The 25,041-nt window shown below is 56.2% G+C and overlaps 1 protein-coding gene across 37 annotated transcripts in view; it reads right to left on the reverse strand.

The window, feature by feature from the left end:
• Positions 1-1,450: 1,450 nt before the first annotated feature.
• The window catches only part of SLC43A1 (solute carrier family 43 member 1), a 30,336-nt gene continuing 6,745 nt past the window's right edge, over positions 1,451-25,041 (reverse strand). For 3 of the 37 annotated variants that reach the window (XR_015142420.1, XR_015142419.1, XR_015142421.1), the window contains 13 exons: positions 18,310-18,487; positions 18,143-18,198; positions 17,872-17,948; positions 14,499-14,591; positions 12,342-12,475; positions 10,827-11,002; positions 8,663-8,809; positions 8,540-8,575; positions 7,757-8,238; positions 6,955-7,096; positions 6,386-6,459; positions 3,690-3,813; positions 1,451-2,134 (listed from right to left, as the gene is read on the reverse strand). Coding sequence is in view for 10 of the 37 variants with exons in the window: in XM_086341730.1 (XP_086197856.1) it covers positions 1,881-2,134; positions 3,690-3,813; positions 6,386-6,459; positions 6,955-7,096; positions 8,121-8,203; positions 8,540-8,575; positions 8,663-8,809; positions 10,827-11,002; positions 12,342-12,475; positions 14,499-14,591; positions 17,872-17,948; positions 18,143-18,198; positions 18,310-18,487 (1,574 nt within the window). In the remaining 27 variants the exon portion in view is untranslated. Of the gene's footprint in view, positions 2,135-3,689; positions 3,814-4,111; positions 4,204-4,324; positions 4,640-6,385; positions 6,460-6,954; positions 7,435-7,756; positions 8,239-8,539; positions 8,576-8,657; positions 8,810-10,826; positions 11,003-12,341; positions 12,476-14,498; positions 14,592-17,871; positions 17,949-18,142; positions 18,199-18,309; positions 18,488-25,041 lie in introns of those variants that run through there. The other 34 variants (XM_086341730.1, XM_086341731.1, XM_086341732.1 and 31 more) reach the window with 21 other exon arrangements.

The following is a 25,041-nucleotide window of genomic DNA, read 5'->3' on the forward strand; positions in this document are numbered from 1 at the left end:
GGGTCGGTGGCGCCGTGGTCGGGGGGCACGGGGCTGTCTTAGGGGAGGGGTCTGGAGATACGACCCAGGAGAGGCGGACGAGCCGGCAGGGACTGTCGAGGGAGGGTGTGGGGTCCCCCCTGGCTCCCTCAACCCCGTCCCAGCCGCAGCCACGCAGCGCCGCCTGCGGAGCGCAGAGTGCGGGCCGCACAGCCCGGCTCCCTCCGCCCGCCCCTCTCCAGACGGAAAGTCAAGGTCCCCGGGCACAGAGTGGAGCGAGACCCAGGCAAGGCTGCTGGGAGCCCGTCCAACCCGTTGGCGGATGCGGTCCAAATCTGGTTTCCTACTTTGCGTAAAGGACACCGTGGGAAGCCAGGAGCCTGGGCTGTGAGCAGCCAGGGCTGCGCCGTGTGGCTTAGCCGCGTCTCCAGACCCCGCTGGACATCCGTCAGATGGTGGAGTCAGGCTACCGAATCCGCTTCTAAAGAGAACTGCAGACAAAGGGAGGCCTCCTCTGCAATACTGTCCTCCACGGCCATTATTTCGGGGTTCTCCTAGGTTTTTTGGGAGTAGGGTGGTACATAAGGCCTTTGTGGTTCCTCTCCGCCCTGAGAGGGCAGCAGAGAGGTGGGCTGACAAATCTCAGAACCTCCTGGATTCTGCTGATTGCATCGGCAGACCTGAGCTTCGCACTCAGCAGCCACAACGCCCAGCCCCACCACCTGCCAGCTCTGTGCCTTGGGTCTTGTGCCTTAACCTGTCTGAGCCTTTCTCTCTCTACAAAACGACCCGGAGACACCGACCTCTAGGGTGAGGATACAGTGAGGGGCCTGTGTAGCTGGGACAGGCAGAGCATGGACACACAGGCCCCTCCCTGCCGCGTCCCTCCCCTCTGTGAGTTCCAGGTTTATGTCCCAGGACAGAAAGAGAGGCAGGAGTGGGATAAATGAGGTATAGCTTCCTGGAAGGCCCCTTGCCCTCAAAGACGGTGTCTTCCCTTGATGCAGGTAACTTTTAAAGTCTCCCTTTATTCCTGAAAGTAAATATAAATATAGCACAAGATGAAGCTCGAAATTTGCATGAAGTTTTAAGATAAAACACGACACCCGCCCCCCAAAAAATGTTACTTTCAACAGACCTCCAGAGACGCATGACAAGAAAGTTCAAGAGGCACGCCTTAGCATTTTTTCCAAAGCCTTGATCGTCAGTAGGGAGAAAGGCCAACCTCCCTGCCAGATGTACCCCAAACCCTGAGAAGTGGGGAGGCGGGTGGGAGCAGAGGGCAGGACCTCCACCCGCTCCAGGGCACGGCAAATAACAAGGAGCTGAGGCAGGCAGCTGGGGGTGGATGGGCTGGCACCTTAAGTGTCCTAGTTAATGCCCAGCTGAGCCTGGGTGAGGAAGGGGGATGGAGGTGTGGGAAGACACCGCCCCCCCCCCCAACCCCAGACACAGGCAGGCACACCGCAGCCAGTCTCTCACTTCCCTTTTTATTTCCTCTGAGATCTACAGGCAGCAGCGTCAGGGAGAGAACCTGCCCTTCAGGCCCCAGGAGGGGCTTCGCTCCCAAGCCGAGGCCTCAGGACACGACCGGCACACCTCGGCCCCTTTCCCTGGAGGAGAAGGGAGTTCCACACGCGATCACATGTACCCTGGGCCCTGCACAGCTGAGGGGTCACTTGTTCGCTGACCCCACAGGCCCCCAGAAGGCACCAGCAGGTAGGCTCCTCAGACGAGGCCCAGAGGAAGTGCAGGGCTGCACCCTGGGCCCTCCAACCCCAGGCTCGAGAAGGTGCGATCCTGGCACAGGGGGCGTCTTCGGTCAATGGAGCATGGCTTTGGGGATTTCTTTTTTTTTTCTTTCTTTTCCACACGTCCCCACAAAAATAGAACTTCTCCCGTTATTTATAAATCCGTGGTCCCTGGCGCTGTGCGGAGGTCACAGGGAGAGACAGTGCCTCTGTGCAGGCCACGGCCGCCTGTGGTCCAGGCCCGGGACTCGGGGGGCCTAGGCTGCCACCTTGGGGCCGCCGTGCGTCTTCAGGGGCCCCCCCCAGCAGGCGACATCTGCCCTCTGGAGCCGGGCACGGCAGCAGAAGAGGTAGGATGGTAGCAGGAACCCCAGGAGTGAGAAGAGCAGGAGGCCCAGATTCACCTGCAGGGCCGGGAGAGAGAAAGAGAAAAAAGAGGCAATCTGTCCACCCTCCTCACCCTCGGGGGCCACTCAGCCTCCCTCATGGAGGAGAAGGCAGCCATCTGCACCCCGGGTCCTCTTCAGTGCAGTGCAGTTCAGTTCAGTTCAGTCACTCAGTCATGTCCGACTCCTTGCGACCCCATGGACCGCAGCACGCCAGGCCTCCCTGTCCATCACCAACTCCCAGAGTTAACTCAAACTCATGTTCATTGAGTCGGTGATGCCATCCAACCATCTCATCCTCTGTCATCCCCTTCTCCTCCTGCCCTCAGTCTTTCCCAGCATCAGGGTCTTTTCCAGTGAGTCAGCTCTTCACATCAGGTGGCCAAAGTATTGGAGTTTCAGCTTCAGCATCAGTCCTTCCAGTGAATACTCAGGACTGATCTCCTTTAGGGGGTACTGGTTCTGGGCCGGAAGATACACAGAGCGAGCCCTTGCTGTGGGCAGCCGCTCTCTGCTAGCATCTCACGGGATGCCCATAAAGCTCCAGAGCCGGGTCTGAACCCCACCTGACACCAGGGCCCAAATGACCTGGTGTGGGTTGGGAGCCTGGGCCTCTGAGGACGTGGGCAGTGGGGTCCCGTGGCAGGGTGGTGGCGGGTAAGTGTGAGTGCCCTGTGCAGCGGGGGCAGGAGGCCCGGGAGGCCCCGCTCAGACCCTGCACACAGCCCACCCCATTCCTCACGGGGCGGCTCACGGGCCAGTCACCTCGAGTCTACATCCCCCATCCTCTGGGCCATGGTGGCCATGTTCAGTGTAAATACACTAAGGACTGAGGCTGAAGCTGAAGCTCCAGTATTCTGGCCACCTGATGCGAACAACTGACTCGCTGGAAAAGACCCTGATGCTGGGAAAGACTGAGGGGAGGAGGAGAAGGGGACGACAGAGGATGAGATGGCTGGATGGCACCACTGACTCGATGGACATGAGTATGGGTAAACTCCGGGAGTTGGCGATGGACAGGGAGGCCTGGCGTGCTGCGGTCCATGGGGTCGCAAAGAGTCAGACACAACTGAGCCACTGAACTGCACTGATGTACTTATAAGCGCCTGGTGAGCACTCGGGACACAGTGGCTGTCATGGTCTGGCGGGAGGGTTGAGGGGAGTGCGTGGATCCCTGGGGCAGATGTCAGTTTTAGGGAGGTGGGATCAGTTCAAAGCGAGGAAAAGCCTTTCCAACAAGACCAACAGCTGGTGCCCCAGCATGGGGGGTGTTTGAGCTCAGAGGGTTTGGAGGAGCCCTTTCTAGGAGAGAAGGTCCCTGCCTTGGATCAGGACTGGGCCAATCCCCAGGTCACCTGGGAGCTTATTACAGCGTCCTGGGCCCAGGCTGGGGCGTCTATAAGGAGGTCTGACCGACCACCAGTTGGGAACCCCCAGATGAGCGACCTCCACGGTGCCTCCTGGCTGAGACGAGAATGAAAGATTCCACCACCTGCGAGAGCCCCCCACCCCCAGCTCCTCAGCTGCACCCAGGCAGGGGGGTCCCATGGCCCCCACGCCCCCTGCCACTCACCCAGAAGGGCTCTCCTTTCAGGGGCCCCACCATGGCCATGAAGAGCGGCTGCTGCAGCAGGGCAAACACGGCACTGAGGAGGGACTGCAGGCCCGTCAGCGTCCCGAAGTGTTTGGACGGGTACCTGCCGAAGAGAAGGGGGCCCCGCGTGAGGGGCGCGCGCCCCTCTCCAGCCCAGCTTGTGTCCTCCAGCCCTGGACATCACGCTCTGTCCACTAGGCAAGGCAGAGGTTAAAAGTTCCGGCTCAGGATGGGCCTGACAGTCCAATGCTAAAGACCGCGCTCCCAGGGCTGGAGGCGAGGGTTCCATCCCAAGTGGCACGGCAAAAACTTTTAAAAAGTCTCAGGCTCTCTGCATATGCCCTGGCCTCGAGGGTATATGCTATGATTTGAAGGCTACAGAACCGGTTTCTGACACCTACTAGCTGTGTGATGGGCTTCCGTCGAAGCTCAGTTGGTAAAGACTCTGCCTACAGTGCAGGAGACCAGGGTTCGATCCAGTCGGGAAGATCCCCTGGAGAAGGAAATGGTAACCCGCTCCAGTATTCTTGCCTGGGAAAGCCCACGGACAGAGGAGCCTGGCAGACTACAGTCCATGAGGTCACAGGAGTCGGACACGACTGAGTGACTAAACCACCACCACCGGCTGTGTGATAACAGCAAGTAACTCAGCCTCTCTGAACTTCACTTCCTTCCCTAAAAACAGGGAGAGTGCTAACCTCACTGGGCTGTTTTTATTCTTCTGACACATTACTTATTGAGCTCCTACCATGCGCCAGGCACTGTTCTAGGTGCGTGGAGAGAGAGCAAAGAACCAGAGCTGGAGGTGGCATTCTGGGTGGCTGGGTAGTGATCACACAACAGGCGAGATAGACACGTAGTGCGGACTTCCTGGTGGTCCAGCGGTTCGGGTTCCCAGCTCCCACTTCAGGGGGACACAGGTTCCGTCCCTGGTCAGGGAATTAAGATCGCGCGTGGTGCGGCCGAAAACCAAGAAAGCACCGCATGTCAGAAGGTGGCGGTGCTGAGGAACAGAGGTGAGCAGAGCAGGGGGTGCTTCTAGGGAGGTGGGCAAGGCTCAGAAGAGGCCTCTGGGGAAAGCCCCGAGCAAGGAGCGACAGCTGGCTGGTGGACGTCTGGGGGAAGAACCAGCCGGGAAGAGGGGTGCTGGGAAGGGGCGCACGAGGTTTCTGCAGCACGAGGCAGCTGCAGCGGGAGACGGGGTGAGCGCGGTGGGGAGGGAAGGGAGAGGCCCCCGGGGGCCAGACCCTGCGGAGTCTCTTCATTTATGTTAATATATTTATCTATTTGGCTACAGCGGGTCTCGGTCGGGTTCGCGGGATCTTGGCTGCGTGCTTCACTGTGGCGCACGGACCCTCCGGTCGTGACGTGGGGCTGAGCTGCTCCACAGCTTCTGGGATCTCAGTTCCCTGCCCGGGGATCGAACGCACATCCCCTGCACCGCAAGGCAGATTCTTAACCACTGGACGCCCAGGGACGTCCCCCGGCAGGACGTTTTGAGCCATAACAGAGCCTTTGGCTTTTTCTCAATGTGAGACGAGAGGCAGCCGTGGAGAGATGGGAAGAGATGTATGTCCTAACGGGACAGCTCCTGCGTTAGAAATACCGGGGAGGCAAGGGCAGATGGGGGAGGCTGCTGGGAGGCGGCGGCAGCCACGAGCCAGGACGCGCGTGCCATCGCCAGGGATGCCGAGAAGGGCCACGCGTGGCGTCTGCGGAGCGTGGAGCATGACCTGGGCTGTGAGCAATGAGCATGCGGAATCCAGGGTGACCTCTGGCCCAGGTGCAGCTGCCCCGAGGTCTGGATAAGGGAGGGGGTCAGCGTCTCACCCTGCACCCACCGTGGAGTAAGCGCTCCACGGCCGTTAGGGTGTCGTCACCCCTCTTTCCCCATCACACGGACAGCAGAGACACTCGGCATGGAAACCAGAAGCCACAGAGGAAGGGGAACGCGGTGCCAGGGGAGGGGAGGTCGCCCCACATGAAGCAGGCATGTTATGAGGCAAAGAGACTGCGGTCTGGAGATTCCAGCAGGGCTGACGGGGGCAGAGGGGCCACTGCGGGAAGGGGAGCGGGCGTTATGGAGGGAGATGCAGGGCCAAACCAAGGATGTCAGCTGCCCCTAAGGGAGGACGCTCTGACGGTGGAGTCGTCCCAAGAGGGCTGCCTTGGAGGCAGGGAGCTCCCCGTCACTAGGGAGCTGGGAGAGGGCAATGAGCTGGACCACCTCCAGATCCTCACCTACCCTGCAGCTGCTGCTGCTGCTGCTAAGTCGCTCAGTCGTGTCTGACTTTTTGTGACCCTGTGAACCACAGGAGTCCCCAGGCTCCTCTGTCCATGGGATTCTCCAGGCTCGACTACTGGAGGGGGTTGCCATGCCCTCCTCCAGGGGATCTTCCCCATCCAGGGATCGAACCCAGGTCTCCCGCATTGTAGATGGATTCTTTACCGACTGAGAAACCAGGGAAGCCCAAGAATACTTGAGGGGGTTGCCATGCCTGCCTCTGGAGGATCTTCCCCATCCAGGGATCGAACCCACGTCTCTGACATCTCTAGCACTGGCAGGCAGGGTCTTTACCAAGGAGCGCCACAGACGCCAGCATTCCAGGGACGGAGGCTGGGGAGGGGTGCGCCAAGGGGAGCCCTCGGGAAGGCCATCCGCCAGGCTGACTCACCAAGCGGCGTACAGGCCTCCACAGGCCGAGTGGTAGAAGCCGCGCACCACGGTGTGCAGGACGAAGGTCATAAACTGACACGGAAAGGAGAGAGGGCAGAGGTGAAGGGTGGTGGGGGCGGAGCGGGGGTGTGGAGGGGGGAGGGGGCAGAGGGGAGGGGCGGTGGGGGCGGGAGCGGGGGTGCGGAGAGGGGAGGGGTGGAGGTGGAGGGGGCGGAGGGGAGGAGGGGAGGGGGCGGAGGGGAGGAGGGGAGGGGGCGGAGGGGAGGAGGGGAAGGGGCGGAGGGGAGGAGGGGAGGGGGCAGAGCGGGGGTGTGGAGAGGGGAGGGGGCGAAGGTGAGGGGCGGTGGGGGCGGGAGCGGAGGTGCAGAGAGGCGGGGAAGGGGACAGAGCCCACGGGGCGGTCTCCTCGCCCACCCGACCTCCCGGAGACACCTCCTGGAGAACAGGGCAAGTAGACCCATAGGATGGGGACCCCGCCGCCGGAGGCTGGTGCCGGGGAGACCACCATGAGGCATGCCGGGGAGACCACCATGAGGCAGGGAGCGTGGGGCGCATGGAAGTTGGTACCTGGAGGTGTAGGTTGTTGATGAGGCAGGTGATGCCGAAACCCACGAGCAGCAGGTTGGTCAGGGTGAAGGCGTTGATGGCGTTGGTGAGCTTCTGGATCTCGCGGTAAGGTGGTCTGACGGACTTGGTGGCCGCCCCGTCCCTGCGCAGGACAGGCCGTCACTGGCCCCAACTTCCTCAGCGGCCCGCCCTCCCATTTCAGGGCACCAGGAAAGGAAGAAAGTCTCTCTTCTAGCCATGTGCTTCTCAAAGCATGGCTCCTCCAGCACCATCTGGTGTGCGTGCGTGCGTGCTCAGTCCTGTCTGACTCTCTGGGACCCCTTGGACTGTACCCCGCCAGGCTCCTCTGCCCATGGGATTCTCCAGGCAAGAATACTGGAGTGGGTTGCCATGCCCTCCTCCAGGGGATCTTTCCCACCAGGGATCGAACCCAGGTCTCCGGCTTTGCAGGTGGACTCTTTACCGTCTGAGCCACAAGTTCTATGGGATGATAATGAGAAATATGCCGCCTTGAAGAAGGCCCTCACCCACCCATGCTGGCACCCCGCTCTTGCACTTCCAGCCTCCAGAACTATAAGAAATAAATTTCCACCGACCCCAAGCTACTTTGTCTGCTATTTTGTTACACCAGTCTGAACAGACTCAAAAAGACTCTGAGCCAAAACCACCCAGCTAAGTCATTCCCAGATTCTTGTCTCTCAGAAAGGATGAGATAATAAATATTGTTTAAAGATGCAAAGTTTGAGAGTACTTTGTTACACAGTAGTAGATATCTAATACACTGGATCGATCTCTTCCTAACCTTAAGAAGGCTCCAGAGTGTGCTCATCATGACAAAGGCTCTGGAACCTCCTACTAAAAGCTGCATGATCTTGGGTAAGTTCCTGAACCTTTCTGCGTCTCGGCTGCCCTGTGAAGCGAGCATAATAATGTGTGTACCTAGCTCAGGGAGCCGGGGCAAGGTTAAATAGGACAGTGCAGGTGCCTGGGGCACAGGCAGCGTTTACTGCCAGCTGTGCTCATTTTCAAGGCAGCCACGTCCCCTCCTGGTCTCAGTTTCCTCATCTGTAAAATGCATGGGCCCCTCCTCTCCCAGGTCCTTGGGAGAATGGAATAAGACACTGGGTGTGAAAGCACAGAGCCGTCCCCACCCCGGGGCAGGTCACCTGGGAGTGGGGGTGTCCACGCAGTCCTTGATCCGCCAGTCCATGACGTAGCCGATGAGAGGGCAGGTGAGAAGGCACAACAGCTGCAAGGCCCCAAAGACAGAGGAGTAGAACTCCACTGGGCGGGCGGGAGGGGAGCGGGGTCAGGGGCTGGCGGGCGGGGACCCGGCAGCGTAGCCTCACAGAGGGCAGACGCCAAGATCTCCCCCTCTGACCCCCAGATTCTCAGATCCCCCACACGGCCAGGCAGCCCAGTGGGTACTGTCACCCACCTCCAGCAGAGGCAGGGGAACGCCAAGATCTCCCCCTCTGACCCCCAGATTCTCAGATCCCCCACACGGCCAGGCTGGACGACCCAAGGATGGGTCACCCAACGACAGGGAGGGTAAGGGTCCAGGCCCAAGCTTTTGTCCTCCTACCTGTCTCTGTGGCCCTCTGCTTCAGGTCATCCGTCTCTGTTGGGGGGCGGAAGCTAGGGTGAGGGGAGCTCGGCCAGCGTGCCCCCCACACCTCCAGCCCCCGGGGGCTCAGCAGCACCTCACCATGCTCCTGGCCGCCCGTCACCACGTACTCCAGCATCTTGTTCATGGCGGCCATGTAGAAGATGATGCGCAGCTGGGTCATGCCCATGGTGAGGAGGCTCCACAGGAAAATGGGGGAGCAGAGGCTCCTGCGCAGGGGCACAGACTCTGGGGGGATAGCGGGGGGCGCCCCTGAGCCCCGGGGCTCCAGTGTGCGGCATCCCAGGGGGTGCCGTTCTGGTGGGCACTGCTGCAGTGACCTCGGAGAGGGGCTGCTTCAGCCTCTCCGGCCTCCGAGTCGCCCAGCTCTGTAACTATCTCACTAGGAGACTTTTTTTTTTCTGGCCACGCTGCGTGGCTTGTGGGATCTCAGCTCTCTGACCAGGGTTCGAGCCCAAGATCTAACCACTGGACTACTAGGGAATTCCCTCACCAGAACATTCTCAGGTGATCTCCAGGTGTGTATCCTAGGCTTGCTGTTGCTGCTGCTAGGTCGCTTCAGTCATGTCGGACTCTGTGCGACCCCATAGACGGCAGCCCACGAGACTCCCCCGTCCCCGGGATTATCCAGGCAAGAATACTGGAGTGGGTTGCCATTTCCTTCTCCAATGCATGAAAGTGAAAAGTGAAAGTGAAGTCGCGCAGTCGTGTCCGACTCTTTGCGACCGCATGGACCACAGCCTACCAGGCTCCTCTATCCATGGGATTTTCCAGGCAAGAGTACTGGAGTGGGGGTGCCATTGCCTTCTCCGCCTGGTAATAACTCTGGCTACTATTTACTAGGCATTTGCTGTGTGCTGCACACCTGACATGCATCATCCCATGTTATGAAACTGTGCTGTGCTTAGTCGCTCAGTAGTGTCCAACTCTTTGCAACCCCACAGACTATGTCCCACCAGGCTCCTGTCCGTGGGATTCTCCAGGCAAGAATACTGGAGTGGGTTGCCTTGCCCTCCTCCAGGGGATCTTTCCAACCCAGGGAGTGAACCCAGGTCTCCCGCATTGCAGGTGGATTCTTTATTGTCTGAGCCACCAGGGAAGCCCAAGAATATTGGAGTGGGTAGCCTATCCCTTTTCCAGGGGATCACCTAGACCCAGGGATCGAACTCAGGTCTCCTGCACTACAGGCGGCTTCTGTACTACAGCCCAGTGTGCCGCACATCAGACAGATGGGGAACTGCAGCTCAGAACAGCCATTGACCTGCCCAAGGTCCCAGGGCTGGGAGCTGCAGGTCAGACGGACTCAGCTCAAGCCCGTAACAGCTCTGCCTGGGGGACCCATCAGTGGGGACCACCTCAGAACCTCACAGCATGCCTCAGTTTACAGAGAGCTCATGTTCCTCCCTTCGTTCAATCCTCCCAACTAACTTCCCTGTGAGGTGGGTGTTCTCAGTTCAGTTCAGTCGCTCAGTCCTGTCCGACTCTTTGCGACCCCATGGACTGCAGCTCGCCAGGCCTCCCTGTCCATCACCAACTCCCGTAGTTTGCTCAAACTCATGTCCATTGAGTCGGTGATGCCATCCAACCATCTCATGCTCTGCCGTTCCCTTCTCCTCCCGCCTTCAATCATTCCCAGCATCAGGGTGTTCTTCGTGCTAGCTTAAGGGACGGGGGAAGTGGAGTTAAGCGACCCACCCAAGTCACGTGGCCTGGAACCGAGGAGCTGGACTCAAATCCCCATCTCGGGACTCCCATCCGCTTCCCCATCCGCTTCCCAGCACCTCTGGCTGACGCCCCGCCAAGCGGCCGGGCGGGAGGCAGGCGCAGCTCCCCGACGCGGCCAGCAGGGGCGCCAACCAACCGGGGCGCGCGGACCCAACCTGGTGGCTGGCTCCCCCGGGGGCGTCTGACCCAAGAGGCTTGGAGGTTGCAGGGAGCCCAGCGCAAAGAAACCCGCTCTCCCACAGGCCTGGAAGGGACCTGCCCCATTCCGGAAGCGGCCCGGCCGAGGACCCATGAACCCGAGCATCCTGGAGTTCTCTGAGCTTCGACTTTGCCCCCGTTCTAGAAACGGGAGGCGGGCCCACCTGTCCGACGAGGGAGGCGGGGAGGGGGACGCGGGGGGGAGGGGAACGGGTGTTGTGAGAACTCAGGAGGGAAAATGAGCACCCAGGCAAGGGTGCTCACTCCCCGTGAGGCCCTGGCCTCTCCACCCGCCGAGGCCGGCCCGGGACCGGCGACTCACTCTCAGCAGAGCTCTCTGCGCCGCCGCGCACGTCCTGGGATGAGATAAAGAGGACCCCCTCCTCCAGGCTGGGGGCCTTCTGGCTCAGCCGCTGGCCCACCGTGCTGACGTAGGAGTAGAAGCGGTCCCCGGTCACCCTGTGGTCCAGGGCCAGCTCTCTGAGCTTGGTCTTCTCCCTGCCGGGAGCCGGGCAGCAGCTCGTGGGAAGCAGCCCCACGGAGCCCTACCTCCGCATCCTGCCTCTGGCGGGTGCTGTCCTGGGGGTGCCAAGTCCCCTGCACCCAGCACTGACGTGCTCTGCAGCGCGGGGCTTCTGTCTGCGCGGCTCAGCACCCGCTAAGTGAAGGGTGGATGAAGCCGCTTTCCACTTAGGCTGTTGCCTTGGAGGCCGCCCTAAGGACCCAGATTCTGGCGAGGGACTGGGCAGAGGGAAGGATAGATTAGGAGTCTGGGATTCACATATACACACTGCTCTACCTCAACATAAAACAGAGAACCAGCAGAGACCCACTGCCTAGTACAGGAAAACAGATCCAATATTTTATAACAACCTAGCAGGGAAGAGAATCAGAAAAAGAGTAGATGTGTATCTGAATTACCCTGCTGTACACCTGAAACCAACACACCATTGTAAACCAACTATACTTCAATAAACACATTTTTTAAAAAGAGGAACTCAGACTCTGAAGTTCTTTCTTCCTTTTGGCTGCACCATGCAGCTTGTGGGATCTTGATTCTATGACCAAGGATTGAACTCAGGCCCTTGGAAATGAAGGCATGGAATCCAGGGGAGTCCCAGGTTCTGGAGTCCTGATCCCAACCTTAGAGTCACCGTGCGGCCCCCACCCCCGCCCCGCTCGAATGGTGTGACTCCAGGAAAGTGACTGTGTGCCCCTGCGCCTGTTAGGAATGGAGTTAATATCAGAACCCACGTCCTGAGTCTGAGAATGGCCACTGGGCGCAGGGCCTGGCACACAGAGGGCGCTCGATCAGTGTCAGCTATTTGACTGGCGCCCGAGATGCTTGGTTGCGGAGCATCACCCCAGTACCCTGGGGAACTGACAGGGGCGGTGTGTGTGTGTGTGAACTGACAGGGCGAGGTGTGTGTGTGTGTGTGTGAACAGATGGGGCGGGGTGTGTGTGTGTGTATAAGTTGACCCTGGGTTGCCCCACAAGGGGTGGGACATCATTCCTTTGCAGACCCCTTTTCTGGGTCCCCATGGCATGTGGCACTGTGGCAAGCGTCCCTGCCACTCTGACCCCATCCTCCAGCCTGGACAGAAGGATAGCACTCCCCAGCGTCATGCCCCAGCCATGCAGAACACCTGCAGGGGGGTCAGATCGGGCCCGAGGTTCAGGTGAGAAAGCAGAGCTCGGAAAGCTCAGGTAGTCCGCAGAGCTGGGTTTCCCTGACTCCCGAGCTGCTTCTAGCATCACGTCACCACACCCGGCTTCCAGGTCTGCAGGTGGGGTCCCCTCCCATCTCCCCCTCCCCCTACCCCCACGGTTGCTCACTTGTAGTTGACTTCCTCGGGGGAGGGAAAGGCTTCCCTGGGCCAGTTGAAGGCACAGTTCAGAAAGATGAGGCAGGCCAGGCCCGACCAGGCGAACATAATGGCCATGAAGGACACACCGGCATTGTAGATCAGCTGTGGGGGGAGCAGGGAGGCCCGTGGCAGAAGCTGCCGGGCCCCAGGCCCACCCCCTCCAGCCAGAGCCGTAACCCGGGCCCCAGAGGCCTCCGGGAAGGTCTTTTCGAGCCCACCCCATGTGCCCAATTCTCAGATGAAAACACCAAGGGCAGACGCTAAGACCGGATCTAGAAGCCCCACTGCCCTCTCCCTTTTTCATCCCCATCCCTCCCAAGAGTGACGTGGTTCCCAGCAGATGCCGAAGAGGCTGGCCACAAGCTCAACACGTCTTTGGAATCTCAATTTTTATCTTAAGAAGATACACCAGTGTTGCCTTTGACTCCACACACGTGCTCGTTTTCACACACGTTTCATTTTCATCGACAAGAGAGGAGAGTGGAAGCTCCCAGTCGTGTTTGTCCTGCCCCTTCCTGCCGCCCTCCCTGGGGGAAAGACAAAACCTCCACCGGAGAAGTCTTAGCTCAGCTCTCACAGGTGTGGCGACCCGGGAGGTGGGGGAGCAGGATGCTGTGCAGCCTCAGGGCCAGCAGGCTCTGTCCTGACCAATTCTGTGTCCATGGGTCAGCCCCGCGGGTGAGGCAGCTGGGCAGGCGGAGCTGTCCTGCCTGCCACCCTCTGCCCAGGAGGACCGCTGTCTGCCCTGGTCCCAGGTCCCTGCTCTGAGCTCTGGCTCTGCCAGGGAAAACTGCTCCTCCTGGGCTCCAGCTTCAGGGCTCTTTTCTCCCCGGGAGCAGGACAGAGCTTCAAAGGGCCACACCCCAAGGGTCTGGCTCCTCAAATCGCTCTGCCTTAGTGGAGGGAAAGGAGACCTCCCCCCTTCCAGGCCTGGTCCTGCCTGAACAACTGTCAGCCACCCCATCAGTGCAGACTGCACCACCACTGGGACGGAGGCTGAGCAAAAAGTGAAGGTGCTCAGTGGTGTCAGACTCTTTGCGACCCCATGGATTGCAGCACACCAGGCCTCCCTGTCCATCACCAACTCCCAGAGTTTACTCAAACTCAAGTCCATCAAGTCGGTGATGCCATCCAACCATGGCATCTTGCCTGTTCACGCGATGCCAGCTACTGCCCTGTCCTATGGTGCTTTTCCAGCTACTCCACTATAAGATTAAAAATGGTGTTCTTTCTTTTTTGTGTTTGCTTGTTTTTTAATGTGTTATTTATGTGAGAAGTATCATAGACCTATTACACACCTGTTACGTTATATACAAATAGTGTCAGTCCTATTTCACATACAGCCGATTGTATTAGTTGGGTATGGAGGCTAACTTTTTTGGCCTTGCAAACAAATAGGACTTACACACAGGCTCTTGGAATGGAACTCACTCCTTTGCAGGGGACTTACTATAATAAATTAACTCCCCGGAGCAGACTCTAAAGAGCATGCTTTGGCCCAGCTGAGAAGGTCATTTGACATCAGAGGCAGGAAGGAGGCTCCAGGTTTGCCCAGAGTGAGAACTCAGGCCTTTTGGCTCTAGGTAGACCTGTCTTGCAGCTGGCCTCGCTTGGACTAGCTTGGCGACCTCAGGACCCAAATCGCCCAGCCTCTCCAGGACAGGGAAAGGAGATGTGACGTGAAAAGTGGGGTGATGTCCAAGAGCCCAGGGCCTGGAAGGCATGTAAAGGGGTTGTTTTTGATTCCGCAGGTGAGAGAGCAGGTGGGTGAGCTAGTTCTCCATCTAAAATCATTCTGGAAATCATGCAGATGATTGCTCAGAGAGGGAAAACACTGGAGGCAGGGAGACTGGCTGAGAAAGCACTGGCCTGGGAGGCAGCATGAAGGCCTGGACTCAGATGACGGGAAAGGAAAGGATAACAGAGACCCGCTGGTCTGCAGCAGCACGGGGCTCTTTCTACAACGCCCCGGGGCTTGTCCCTGTGGAGGCGGGAGCTGACCTCCGCCTGGCCGGAGATGGGTCACCAGACATACCAGCCACCAAGCACCTAGTTCTTGTCTCAAGGCAGAAAGAAGACCAAGCAACCTCACGGACCACCACCCACTCCCTGAGCAGCCTCATACCTTGATTCCTGGGTACGTGATGGCAGAAGAGGCGTAGGAGCCGATCATGAGGGCCATGAACGTGGAGCGCAGGCTCCCAAACATGTTGGGCAGCTGAGAGAGGAGATGAGTGCCCGTGAGCTGGGGAGACCCTGATACCCGCCCAGGGCTCCCCTTCCCCTGCTTGGAAAAGCTTGGAAGCCTCTAATCCCAGCAGTCCTCAAAGCAAGCTCCAGGAACATGTGCCCGAGTCACAACAGAAAAGTTCTAAGGCAAAATCAATGAGGGAAACTGCTATAACCCTCTCCCACACACAGCACGTGTGCTAAGTCACTCAGTCGCGTCTGACTGTTTGCGATCCTATGGACTGCAGCCCACCAGGCTCCTCTGTTCTTGGGACTCTCCAAGCAAGGATACTGAAGCGAGTTACCATGCCCTCCTCCAGGGAATCTTCCCGACTCAGGGACCAAACCCGTGTCGCCTGTGTCTCCTGCATTGGCAGGCAGGTTCTTTACCACTGAGCCACCTGGGAAGCCCTCCCCTGCCACCCTACACACACACAGACACACACACACACACACACACACACAGACACACACACACACACAGACACACACACACACACGGAAGTGCCTGCAAGGAGAAATTCTGTTTAACCCCAGGGTTTCCTAAGTTGGGTACTTATGGAGTCCCTTAATCATGACTTGCCTCTTAATAAGCCATGGTTAGGTATTTAAGAAATACCAATCTAGAGCAACTCCTTTGATAGCTGAGCACTGGGACTCAGAAAGGGAAAGAAATGTACTTAAGTTCACAGAGCTCATTAGTGACTTTCTCCCCAGTTCTGGCCATACAAGCTCTATCCCAGACCCCAAGGTTGTGACTACCAGGATGGTGCCTTTTAACCTTCTCAGTAGCCCCAAAGGCCACAGTCCATGGTTTCAACTGAGCCAGGACAGGTAACAGGAGGGCTTGGGAGTGGATGATGGGAGTAAGGGAGGGGATAGGGCCAGGGCCAGGGCCAGGCCTGTGTCCAGAAGAGGAAGCTCTGACACACCAAGCAAGCCCAGAATTCCCACCGGTAGAGAACTGGTCGTGCTTTTTCCAGTAAGCAGCCTGAGGTAACCTCTAAAAATGGTGCGCTATTCTCTTGACCCAGAAAACCCCACAAAATCATGCAAATCAGGAAGTTCAGATCCGCAATTCACTTTAAGAACACTCATGAAACTGCCCAGGCCATTAAGGGTATGCACATCTGAAAAGCCCTCAAGTATCTGAAGGATGTCACTTTAAAGAAGCAATGTGTGCCATTCTGTCGTTACAGTGGTGGAGTTGGTAGATGTCCATGGGCCAAACGGTGGGGCTGGACTCGGGGTCGGTGGCCCCACAAGAGTGCTGAATTTTTACTGCACGTGCTCAAAAATGCAGAGAGTAATGCTGAACTGCAGGGCTTAGGTGTAGATTTTCTGGTCACTGAGCACATTCAGGTGAACAAAGCCCCAAGGATGTAGCAAAGGACTTACAGAGCTCATGGTCGGATCAACCCATACACGAGCTCTCCTTGCCACACTGAGAAGATCCTTACTGAAAAAGAACAGATGGTTCCTAAAACGAAAGAGGAGGCTGCACAGAAGGAAAAAAATATCTGAGGAGAAACTGAAGAAAAAAAAGGCCAAAAGCTTATGGCCTGGGGAATAAATGCCACAAAAAATAAATGCAAATAATAGTTAAAAAAAAAAGGAGAACGACTGGTTTTCTGTTTACTGGCCTGAGCCAGAGTCCGAGCACCTGGAAGGAGGGGAAAGCAGAGTCGGGGATCCCCCACCCCGAACCCTACTCCTCACTGCCAGTCCACAGAAACCCCCGGCTGGAACAGTCTTAGATGCCACACAGGGCTAAAACCCTCTCCGCAGAGGGGAAAACGTGAGGCTCAGAACGGATCTGAAACAGCTCTGGAGAGGAAGGGGAATAAACACAGAGACATCCACAATCTCCATCAACCTCCACGCGTCTGGGAAACAGAGGCGGGGCCGGGATGACCCTACTCGGGCAGGGGTTTCCCCGGCAGCCTGGCTCTGCAAGGCACGCTTGCCAAGGACGCTAGAGAAAGCGCCAGGGCCGGGCGAGTGGCCCGCGCCGCGGCGCTCCCCTGTCGTGCCCTCCCACCCGCCTCCCGCCAGAGTCCGAGCGCCGTCTCCGCCCAGCACGGCCTGGGCCGGCCTAGCTAAGCCGACGCTGCACTGGACTTCCGGCCGGGATCCGCGCGGGCGAGCCAGCTCCAAGGCCGGGGTTGGAACCCGGCCCTCCCATTGGCTGGAGATTACTAAAGGCGGGACGGGGGCGTGGCCGGATCCGGCCCTGCCATTGGCTGGAAAATTACTAACAGCGGGGCGGGGTGGGGGCGGGGCCGAAGTCGGGCCCTACCATTGGCTGGAGATTACTAACGGCGGGACGGGGGCGTGGCGTCCCCTGGGCCCCCGGGCAGGGTTCGAGGTCAAGCCCCAAGGGCAGGGGAGAGGAGGGTTTCGGGGCCCTGAGCCAAGCTGCATGGAGTGGAAGAGGGGCTGCGTAGTCCTGCGGGGAGGAGGGGACCCGCTTCCTCAGGGAGTTGTGAAATGTCCTGGGCTGGAATTAAAGGCAGCTGCTGGGTGCGGTGAAATTCAGCCAGAACACCCAGTCTGGTGGTCAGGCGCTCTCCTCTAAGATAAACAGCCCGGGGCAGCCCAGTCTGCAGCCCCTCCCAGCACCACGGAGGCTACCCATAAGCCTCCATCCCTTCTGCTCACTCATTCACACACACACACACACACACACACACTCAGAGTGACACACACCAAGCACCCCCGTACGAGGCCGAGCCAGGCAAAAAGGCCCTCTTTGAAAGTCGAGCACCGTCAAGCGTCGGCAATTTTGCATGGTTCAGTCTAACAAACCGACAAACACATTAACCTGCCACAGACCGCACGGTACGTACACCATGTGGCAAACATACACCCGTAGTCTCAAGCTGCGGGCCCCTCTTACTTCCTTCCAGCATTCAGGACAGCCCGCATTAGTTTACTTGTTTTTAGGGTTGTCTGTTCCCCCAACCCCTGAACGTAAAGTTCCAGAAGGGGAAGTTATCAATTCTGTCTGTGCCATGGCCCCAGTGCCTAGGATGGAATTCGACAGATGTATGGGCTTGGGAAACACACACACACATACACACACATCCAGAATCCACACTGACAGCCTCATCTACACACACAGCCTCACACCCACCCTTCTCTGATACACACACACACACACACACACACACACACACACACACGTCTTTGATCTGCGTCCCTCTTGCTCTTACCGCCCACTCCACTCCTGGGTACCTTGCTGCCAAGTCAGGGCCTGTCATACTCACTGTGAGTGAAGAGAAGGTTAGGCAGATGCCACCGAAACCATTCATGGACAGTGCCAGGAATATCAGCGGAGACAGAACTGGGAAGGGGAGAGAGACGGATGAGGGTCTCTGGGGAGCTGGGGGAGGCTAAAAGCAGGAGCTGGGGCACCGTCCACCTTCATCCCACCCATTTTCCTCTTGTGCCCACCTTCATCCCACCCATTTTCCTCTTGTGCCCCCCTTCATCCCACCCATTTCCTCCTGTGGGGGCACAAGATGCCAGACATCTCACCTTTGGTGTTCCAGGAAGCCAGGGCCATGAGGGAGCAGGACGCAGCGAAGCAGGCACTATGGAGAAGCAGGGAAAGGGGAGCGGTTGCCTCCCTCCCCCTGCAGCACCATCCCACCCTCCAGCCCCTCGCAGCCCCTTCCAGCTCCCCCACAGCCCAACCGCCTTACCTGCCCATCAGCCGCGTGGGCCGGGGGCCAAAGCGGTCCATGAGGACCCCCAGCGGCAGGGTGGTGGCGCTGAGCATGAAGGAGCCAATGGTGAAGCCCAGGTTGAGCATCTCTTCCTGCTGGTTGCAGCTGGGCCACCCATGCGGCTCGTCCTGGGTGGTGTTGGTGGTGTTCTCAGCTGAGGAGGGGGGAGGAGAGGCAGCACGTGACCGCGGGAACCATCCCAGGAGCACGTGCTGGGATCAGGGGTCCGGCCCCCCAGTGCCCGGGCCTCTGCTTGCCTGCTGACCAGGGGACTTTGGAATCATACCTACTCTGATGGGGAAGGGGCTCCATAAATGGTAGCAACAGGTACTGGGCTTCCCTGGTGGCTCAGTGGTAAAGAATCTGCCTGCCAATGAAGGAGACCTGGGTTTGATCTCTGGGTCAGGAAGATCCCCTGGAGTAGGGACAGGCTACCCACTTCAATATTCTTGCCTGGAGAATTCAATGGACAGAGGAGCCTGGTGGGCTATAGTCCATGCAGTCGCAAAGAGTCAGACACGACTGAGTAGGCATGCATGCAGTATATGACCCAGGGTGGGTCACACATCCAACCTGAGGCCTCAACTAGCTTGAACAGGATAACACACATCGAAGTATTTACTGCACTGAAATATTCACTCAGTGTCCAAGGTTAGGGGGTGGTAGATCCGCAACAGGAAGCACCTGTGAGTCTGGAACAGCTTCAGTGAGTGACATTCGAATGATATAACAAGAATTCCCTTAAAACTTAGAGGTTCCTTTCCCCAAAAATGCATTCTGATAAAATAATAGCTCGTATTTTTAGATTAATTAATTTGGCTGCGCTGGGTTCCCTGACCTCGGATTGAACCTGGCCCTCCTGCAGTAGGAGCATAGAGTCTTAGCCACTGGACCTCTGGGGAAGTCCCCCAAGAGCTAATATTTGTTGAGCATTTAACCATGTTCTAGGCATATTCTCAACAGTCACTGTATTAACTCATGACAGTCCCAGCAGTTAGCTAATTAAGTTATCTCCACTCTCCAGATAAGGAAACCAAGATACAGAATTTGGAGCATGGCACTGCCCTACAGGACTCCTCCAGAAGTCATCCCCCAGGTAAGATGCCACCTGGGAGCTGTGACAGGTTAGAGAGAAAGGCTGATGGTGGGGGAAGGAGTGGGTTTTCACTTCATTCAAGGTTCAGTGAACTGTGAGGCTGGGACTCCCCTCCATCCTATTTTCACCGAGGCATCGTGGCCAAGGGCAGAGTCAGGGTGCTCCTGGAGGGCAGACAGACCAGGGTCTGAATTCCCACCCCATCCCCCACTGGCTGTGCAACCTTGGGCAAGTGACTTCCTCTCTTTGAGGCTCAGGCCCCTTGCCTGAAACAGGGAGCGGAGAATGGCTAACCCAGGCTCCTTAGGAGATTCAGCTGGAGAAGGGGGGCAAAGAGCTCTGTACTCGGCCTGGCCCCAAGAAGATGCTCCCGGAACAGCTGATGAAGGAGTCAATGGTGGTCCACAATCTGGGAGCCTCTCCTCCATGTGCTGGAGACCCCACAGTGAATAAGACAGCTCTCAGCTCTCACAGGGTTTGTACTAGATAATAATCAAGTGGATGCTGACATACAGAAAGTCCCCGACAAACAAACCTCAAGTTGCGAACGTGTGTTCCGTAAATGTCAGGCGTGAGTGACCTTGCAGCTCGCCCTCTGTCTCCTACTGCTGACGACCCTTCAGCTACACCATCTCCCACCTTTTCTCCCTCCTCCAGTCAGTAGCTTTCTTGCCTGTTCACTCGATGCCAGCCCGTGTGCCAGCTGTTGTTCTGTACACTGCACTTTTCAAGCGCGGTGCTGTGCTAAGTCCTTCCAGCCGTGTTCAACTCTTTGCCACCCTATGGACTGTAGCCCGCCAGGATTTTCCAGACAAGACTACTGGAGTGGGTTGCCATGCCCTCCTCCGGGGGATCTTCCCGACCCAGAGATTGAACCCACGTCTCTCATGCCTCCTGCATTGGCAGGCGGGTTCTTTACCACTGGCGCCACCTGTACTGTAAACATTTAAAGTATTTTCTATTTTGTGTTTGTTTTTAATGTATTATTTGTGTGAAAAGTATTACAAACCTATTACACACAGTACTACATAGCCGACTGTGTTGGCTGGGTACCTAGGCTAAGTTTTTGGACCTACTAACAAATAGACTTAAGAACATGCTCTCAGAACAGAACTCGGTGGTATGTAGGGGGTTCTTGTAAAGAGCAACAGGTGCTGTGCGTGCTAAGTTGCTTCAGTTGTGTCTGACTCTATGTGACCCCACAGGCTGTAGCCCCCCAGGCTCCTCCGTTCATGGGCTTCTCCCGGCAAGAATACTGGAGTGGGTTGCCATTCCCTTCCCCAGGGGATCCTCCAGGCCCCGGGGCTGAGCCCGCCTCTCTATGCCTCCTGCATTGGCAGGCGGTTCTGCACCACTAGCACCAGCTGGGAAGCCCCTCTGGGGTTCAGGCTAGCCCCCCAATTTAGTGATCTTCATTGCCACTGTTTACTTCTCCACTGGGTTGCTCTGCACCTGTCCGTTCCACCTCCACACACTTCAGTGACGTCTACTACACAAAAGCACCGTGATCTGACAGTAGGTAACACTGATGATTTAGGCCAGAGGCTGCGAAGAGGGGACCAGCAAGGAGCCCTGCAGGTGTTTTGCTTGGCTTGCAAATTTTAACTGGGGGCCGTTTATTTATTCATCTAGCTGCACCAGATCTTAGTGGCGACCTGTGGGATCGAGCTCTCTGACAGTCACTGAAGCTGACACCCCTGCACTGGAGGTGTGGTGGCGTCTTGACCACTGGACGACTAGGGAAGTCCCCGGGTGCCAGTTTAAAATCAGGAGCTATCATCTAAAAATCCCGAAGTCTGGCTTTTCTTTACCACGTCAGAAAATCTGGCCACTGCTGGAGGCAAGTGGCGGCCACTCCTTTTCGTCAGGGCCTGCCCTCTCTAAGTCACCTCCCTATCAGCTCCCCACCGTTCACCATCCTGTAGCTGCCCCGATTGGCCTAATTATTATTATGGTTTTCATTGAAGTATACTTGACACATAATACATCAGTTTCACGTGTACAACACAGTAATTTGACATTTATATATACTGCAAAACGATCATCTAGTTACCAACCGCCACCATACAAAGTTAATGTACTATTAGTAGCTGTATTCGCCTGCTGGATATTAACGCCCAACTGTTATTAACTGCCAGGCCTCTGAGTCTGCAGCCCCTGAATTAGACACGGGCCCTGCTCCTAAGTCTTTCACAATCGAATGATACTTTCTCTCACTAGCTCTCAGCTAATCAACATTGTGCCAGGCTTTTCCACGTAGTATATCATTTAATCTTCATAACCCTAAGAAGTGAGTGCAGTGACCCCACAGATGGTGAAGCTCTGAGAAACAAAGCAAGTCACACAGCTTCTTACAGGCAGGCCGAGTTCCAGCTCAAGACCTTCTCCAAAGTCAACACTTCCTGGTTGCTCCACCGGGCTGCTCTCTCCCAAACACAGCAACTTAGTAAGTTTCTGAACCCAACGCTAGCGCTGGGAAGGACGTGCGTTCTTCCATGCGCGGAGAATTCTGGCCCAGAGGACAGCAAATAACTGAAGGTCCATTAATGCATTCACTTCTCTGGTTTCAGTCGGTCTGCCTCTTGTGAGTTTGACTCACAGGAGCTAGTTGCTGGATGGATAAAGCCAGACGTTTTTTTTTTATAATGTATTTTTTATGGCAGTATAATTGAGTTAGTTTCTGCTGTATAACAAAGTGAATCAGCTATACATATATCCACTCTTTATTTTTAAATCCCATATAGGTCATTACAGAGTATTGAGTTGAGTTCTCTGTGCTGTACAGTAGCTATCTATTTTATATATAGTACTGTGTATAAATCGATTCCAATTTCCCAATTTACCCCCTGCCAACCCTTTCTCCCTGGTAGTGGCGAGTTTGTTTTCTACAGCTATGACCCTATTTCTGTTTTGTAAATGAGTTTGTTTATACCACTGTTTTAGATTAAGCCAGACTTCTGAAGCAAGAGGAGCCAGCCCAGGGTGCAAAGACCTCTTAGACCTCTGTCTGTGTCAGTTACAACAGGAGAGGTCTTTGAAATCTAATGTCTCCCATTTTACAGACAAGCAAAGCATGAGTGTGATGAAAGGAACGTATGCAGGAAGTTAATGACCGAGTTGGGCTCTGAAGTCAGAGAAAACAGTGTTTCCCCAGTGTGGTACGCATGGCGTGTGCACACTCAAGTGGGCTTTAGAGGTACAGTTGACCCTTGAGCCACAGGGGGTTGGGGCCTTAACCCGTCCTCCTTGAGTTAGAAAATCTGCCTGTAATTGAGTCAGCCCGACCTACTCGGGGTCCCTCTGTATCTGCGTTTCTGCAGCTGCAGATTCAACCCACCAGGAAGTGTGCAACCTTGTACGATTTACTACTGAAAACAATCCTGAGCACTTCAAACCTGTGCTGTTCAGGGGTTAACTGTACAGGTTTCACAGTGTTAGTTATTTGAAAGTGTATCTTTTTTTATAGATATTATTCGAAAGTATATCAAACACACACATGTACATACGTACACATATGGAAATACACATCCCTTCATGGGTCACAGCCTCGCCCTGGGAAAGGGGCTTGTGTAACTCAGTGAAGCTATGCGCCATGCCATGCAGGGCCACCCAAGACAGACGGGCAACCTGATGCCAAGAGTCGACTCATCAGAAAAGACCCTGATGCTGGGAAAGACTGAGGGCGGGAGGAGAAGAGGGCAACAGAGGACGACATGGTTGGGTGGCATCACTGACTCGATGGACATGAGTTTGAGCAAGTTCTAGGAGATAGTGAAGGACACAGGACCCTGGCAGTCTACCAGGCCACAAAGAGTCAGACACGACTTGGTAACGGAACAACAGCAAAGAGATATATATGTATGACATGCATCTGTGAGTAACATCAAACCCAAGGTTCCAAGAACATCACACTTTAAACTGCGGCTTTTTAGGGGGCTTCCCTGGTGGTGCAGTGATGACAAGTCTGCTTTTCCAATGCAGGGAGTGTGGGTTCAATCCCTGGCTGCAGAACTAGGATCCCACAGGCAGCGTGGCCAAAAATCAATAAATAAAATGAGGCTTTTTAGTATTACACATAGCTGATTCACTTCGCTGTACATCGGAAACTAACACAACCTTGTTAAGCAACTATATATACTCCAGCAAAAAATAATTTAACAAAGGAAAAGAAAATGTGGCTTTAAAAACTTTTTTTGTTTGTTTTCATGAGGCTTTTTAAGTGGACTGATTTAAAAGGGAATAGGAAGTAAATAATAGTACCTATGGCACACGAATTGTAAAATCATGCAGGTGAACTGCAAATGAGAGGTCTGGGAAACACCGGGGATGACTGTTTCTGGCTCCACTAGCTGAGCGGCCGAACCTCTGAGGCTCTGTTATCCCATCTGTGAAATGGGTTCAGTGGTTGCAACTGTAGAGGAGGGCTGTAGGGACTGCTGCGCACACACAATACTCACAGAAAGATCCCATTGTCTTTGTCTCCTGGGTCTGTGAGCCCTTCCTCACCTTCACCCCCTCCCCCCAGCCCCAAGATTCCCCGCCCTGCAGCTAACACCCACAGTCCCAAACACCCCCAGGTCTGGGCTCTGGCTGGCCGTCTTGTCTGTAACAGGACTCCCACAGGAGGACTCTTGAGCTAAAGCCCATGGGGAAAGATTCTGGGGTCCGATCTGAGGCTGAACACTCACTCTGCTCCTTATTTATTCGCTGTGTGACCTGGGGCAAATTACTTACCATCTCTGAGCTTCAGCTTTCTCCTCTTTGTTTTTAATATTTATTTTGTGCTTGTGTGCTCAGTCATGTCCAATTCTTTGCGACCCATGGACTATATATAGCCCCCCAGGCTCCATTTTATCTGGCTGTGCCAGGTCTTAGCTGGGGCATAAAAGATATTTAGCGGCAGCATTAATTGAAGTATTTGAGATCTAGTTCCCCAACCAGGGGTCAGACCCAGACTCCCTGCACGGGAAGCACGGAGTCTTAGCCACTGGACCAGCAGGAAGCTCCGGCTGCTCTGCTACAAACGCAGAGCTGCTGTGAGGGCCTCACAACATTGTGTGACCTCTGAAGATCTCACTAGCAGTCAGTGCTCGGTGAGCGCTGGCTGCTGCTTCACTGTGTGGCATTTATGCGGCATATGCAGTTGTGTGTCGGCAACTGAATCGCCTCTGCCCACCTTCTGAGTAACAGAGTCCGCTTTAGCTGCGGTGCCCCTGTGGGGGGTGAGCCATCCACCGAAGCTGAGAGGAAAGAAAGGGGTGGTCAGGGAGCCCCAAAGCCAAGGCTAATAAGCGCCTCGATGACGAACTCAACGTCTGTTAAACGGCATCGTTGGTCCTCATGTCATTTCCCTGAAGCGAGAGGGATGAGGGCTGTCCACTCCATGGCACAGACTGAGACACAGAGATCCAGAGAGGCCAAGGAACTCGCCTAAGGTCACACAGCAAATGCTGGGAGAGCTGGGCGCAGAACAAAAGAAGAATGCACGCCTGGAGTCTGAAATGTTTGCTGGCTCTCATTTCACTTTCCCAACAGCCTCGTGAGGTAGGGACTGTCGGTCCTACTTTATATACAGGGTAACGGAGATATTAGTAGGCTTCCCGGGCGGCTCA

This window comes from Bos grunniens, chromosome 15 (genome assembly GCF_055505025.1).
Source record: "Bos grunniens cultivar Pamir isolate PY7600 chromosome 15, Bosgru_T2T1.0, whole genome shotgun sequence".
In the NCBI taxonomy this organism is placed as follows: domain Eukaryota; kingdom Metazoa; phylum Chordata; class Mammalia; order Artiodactyla; family Bovidae; genus Bos; species Bos grunniens.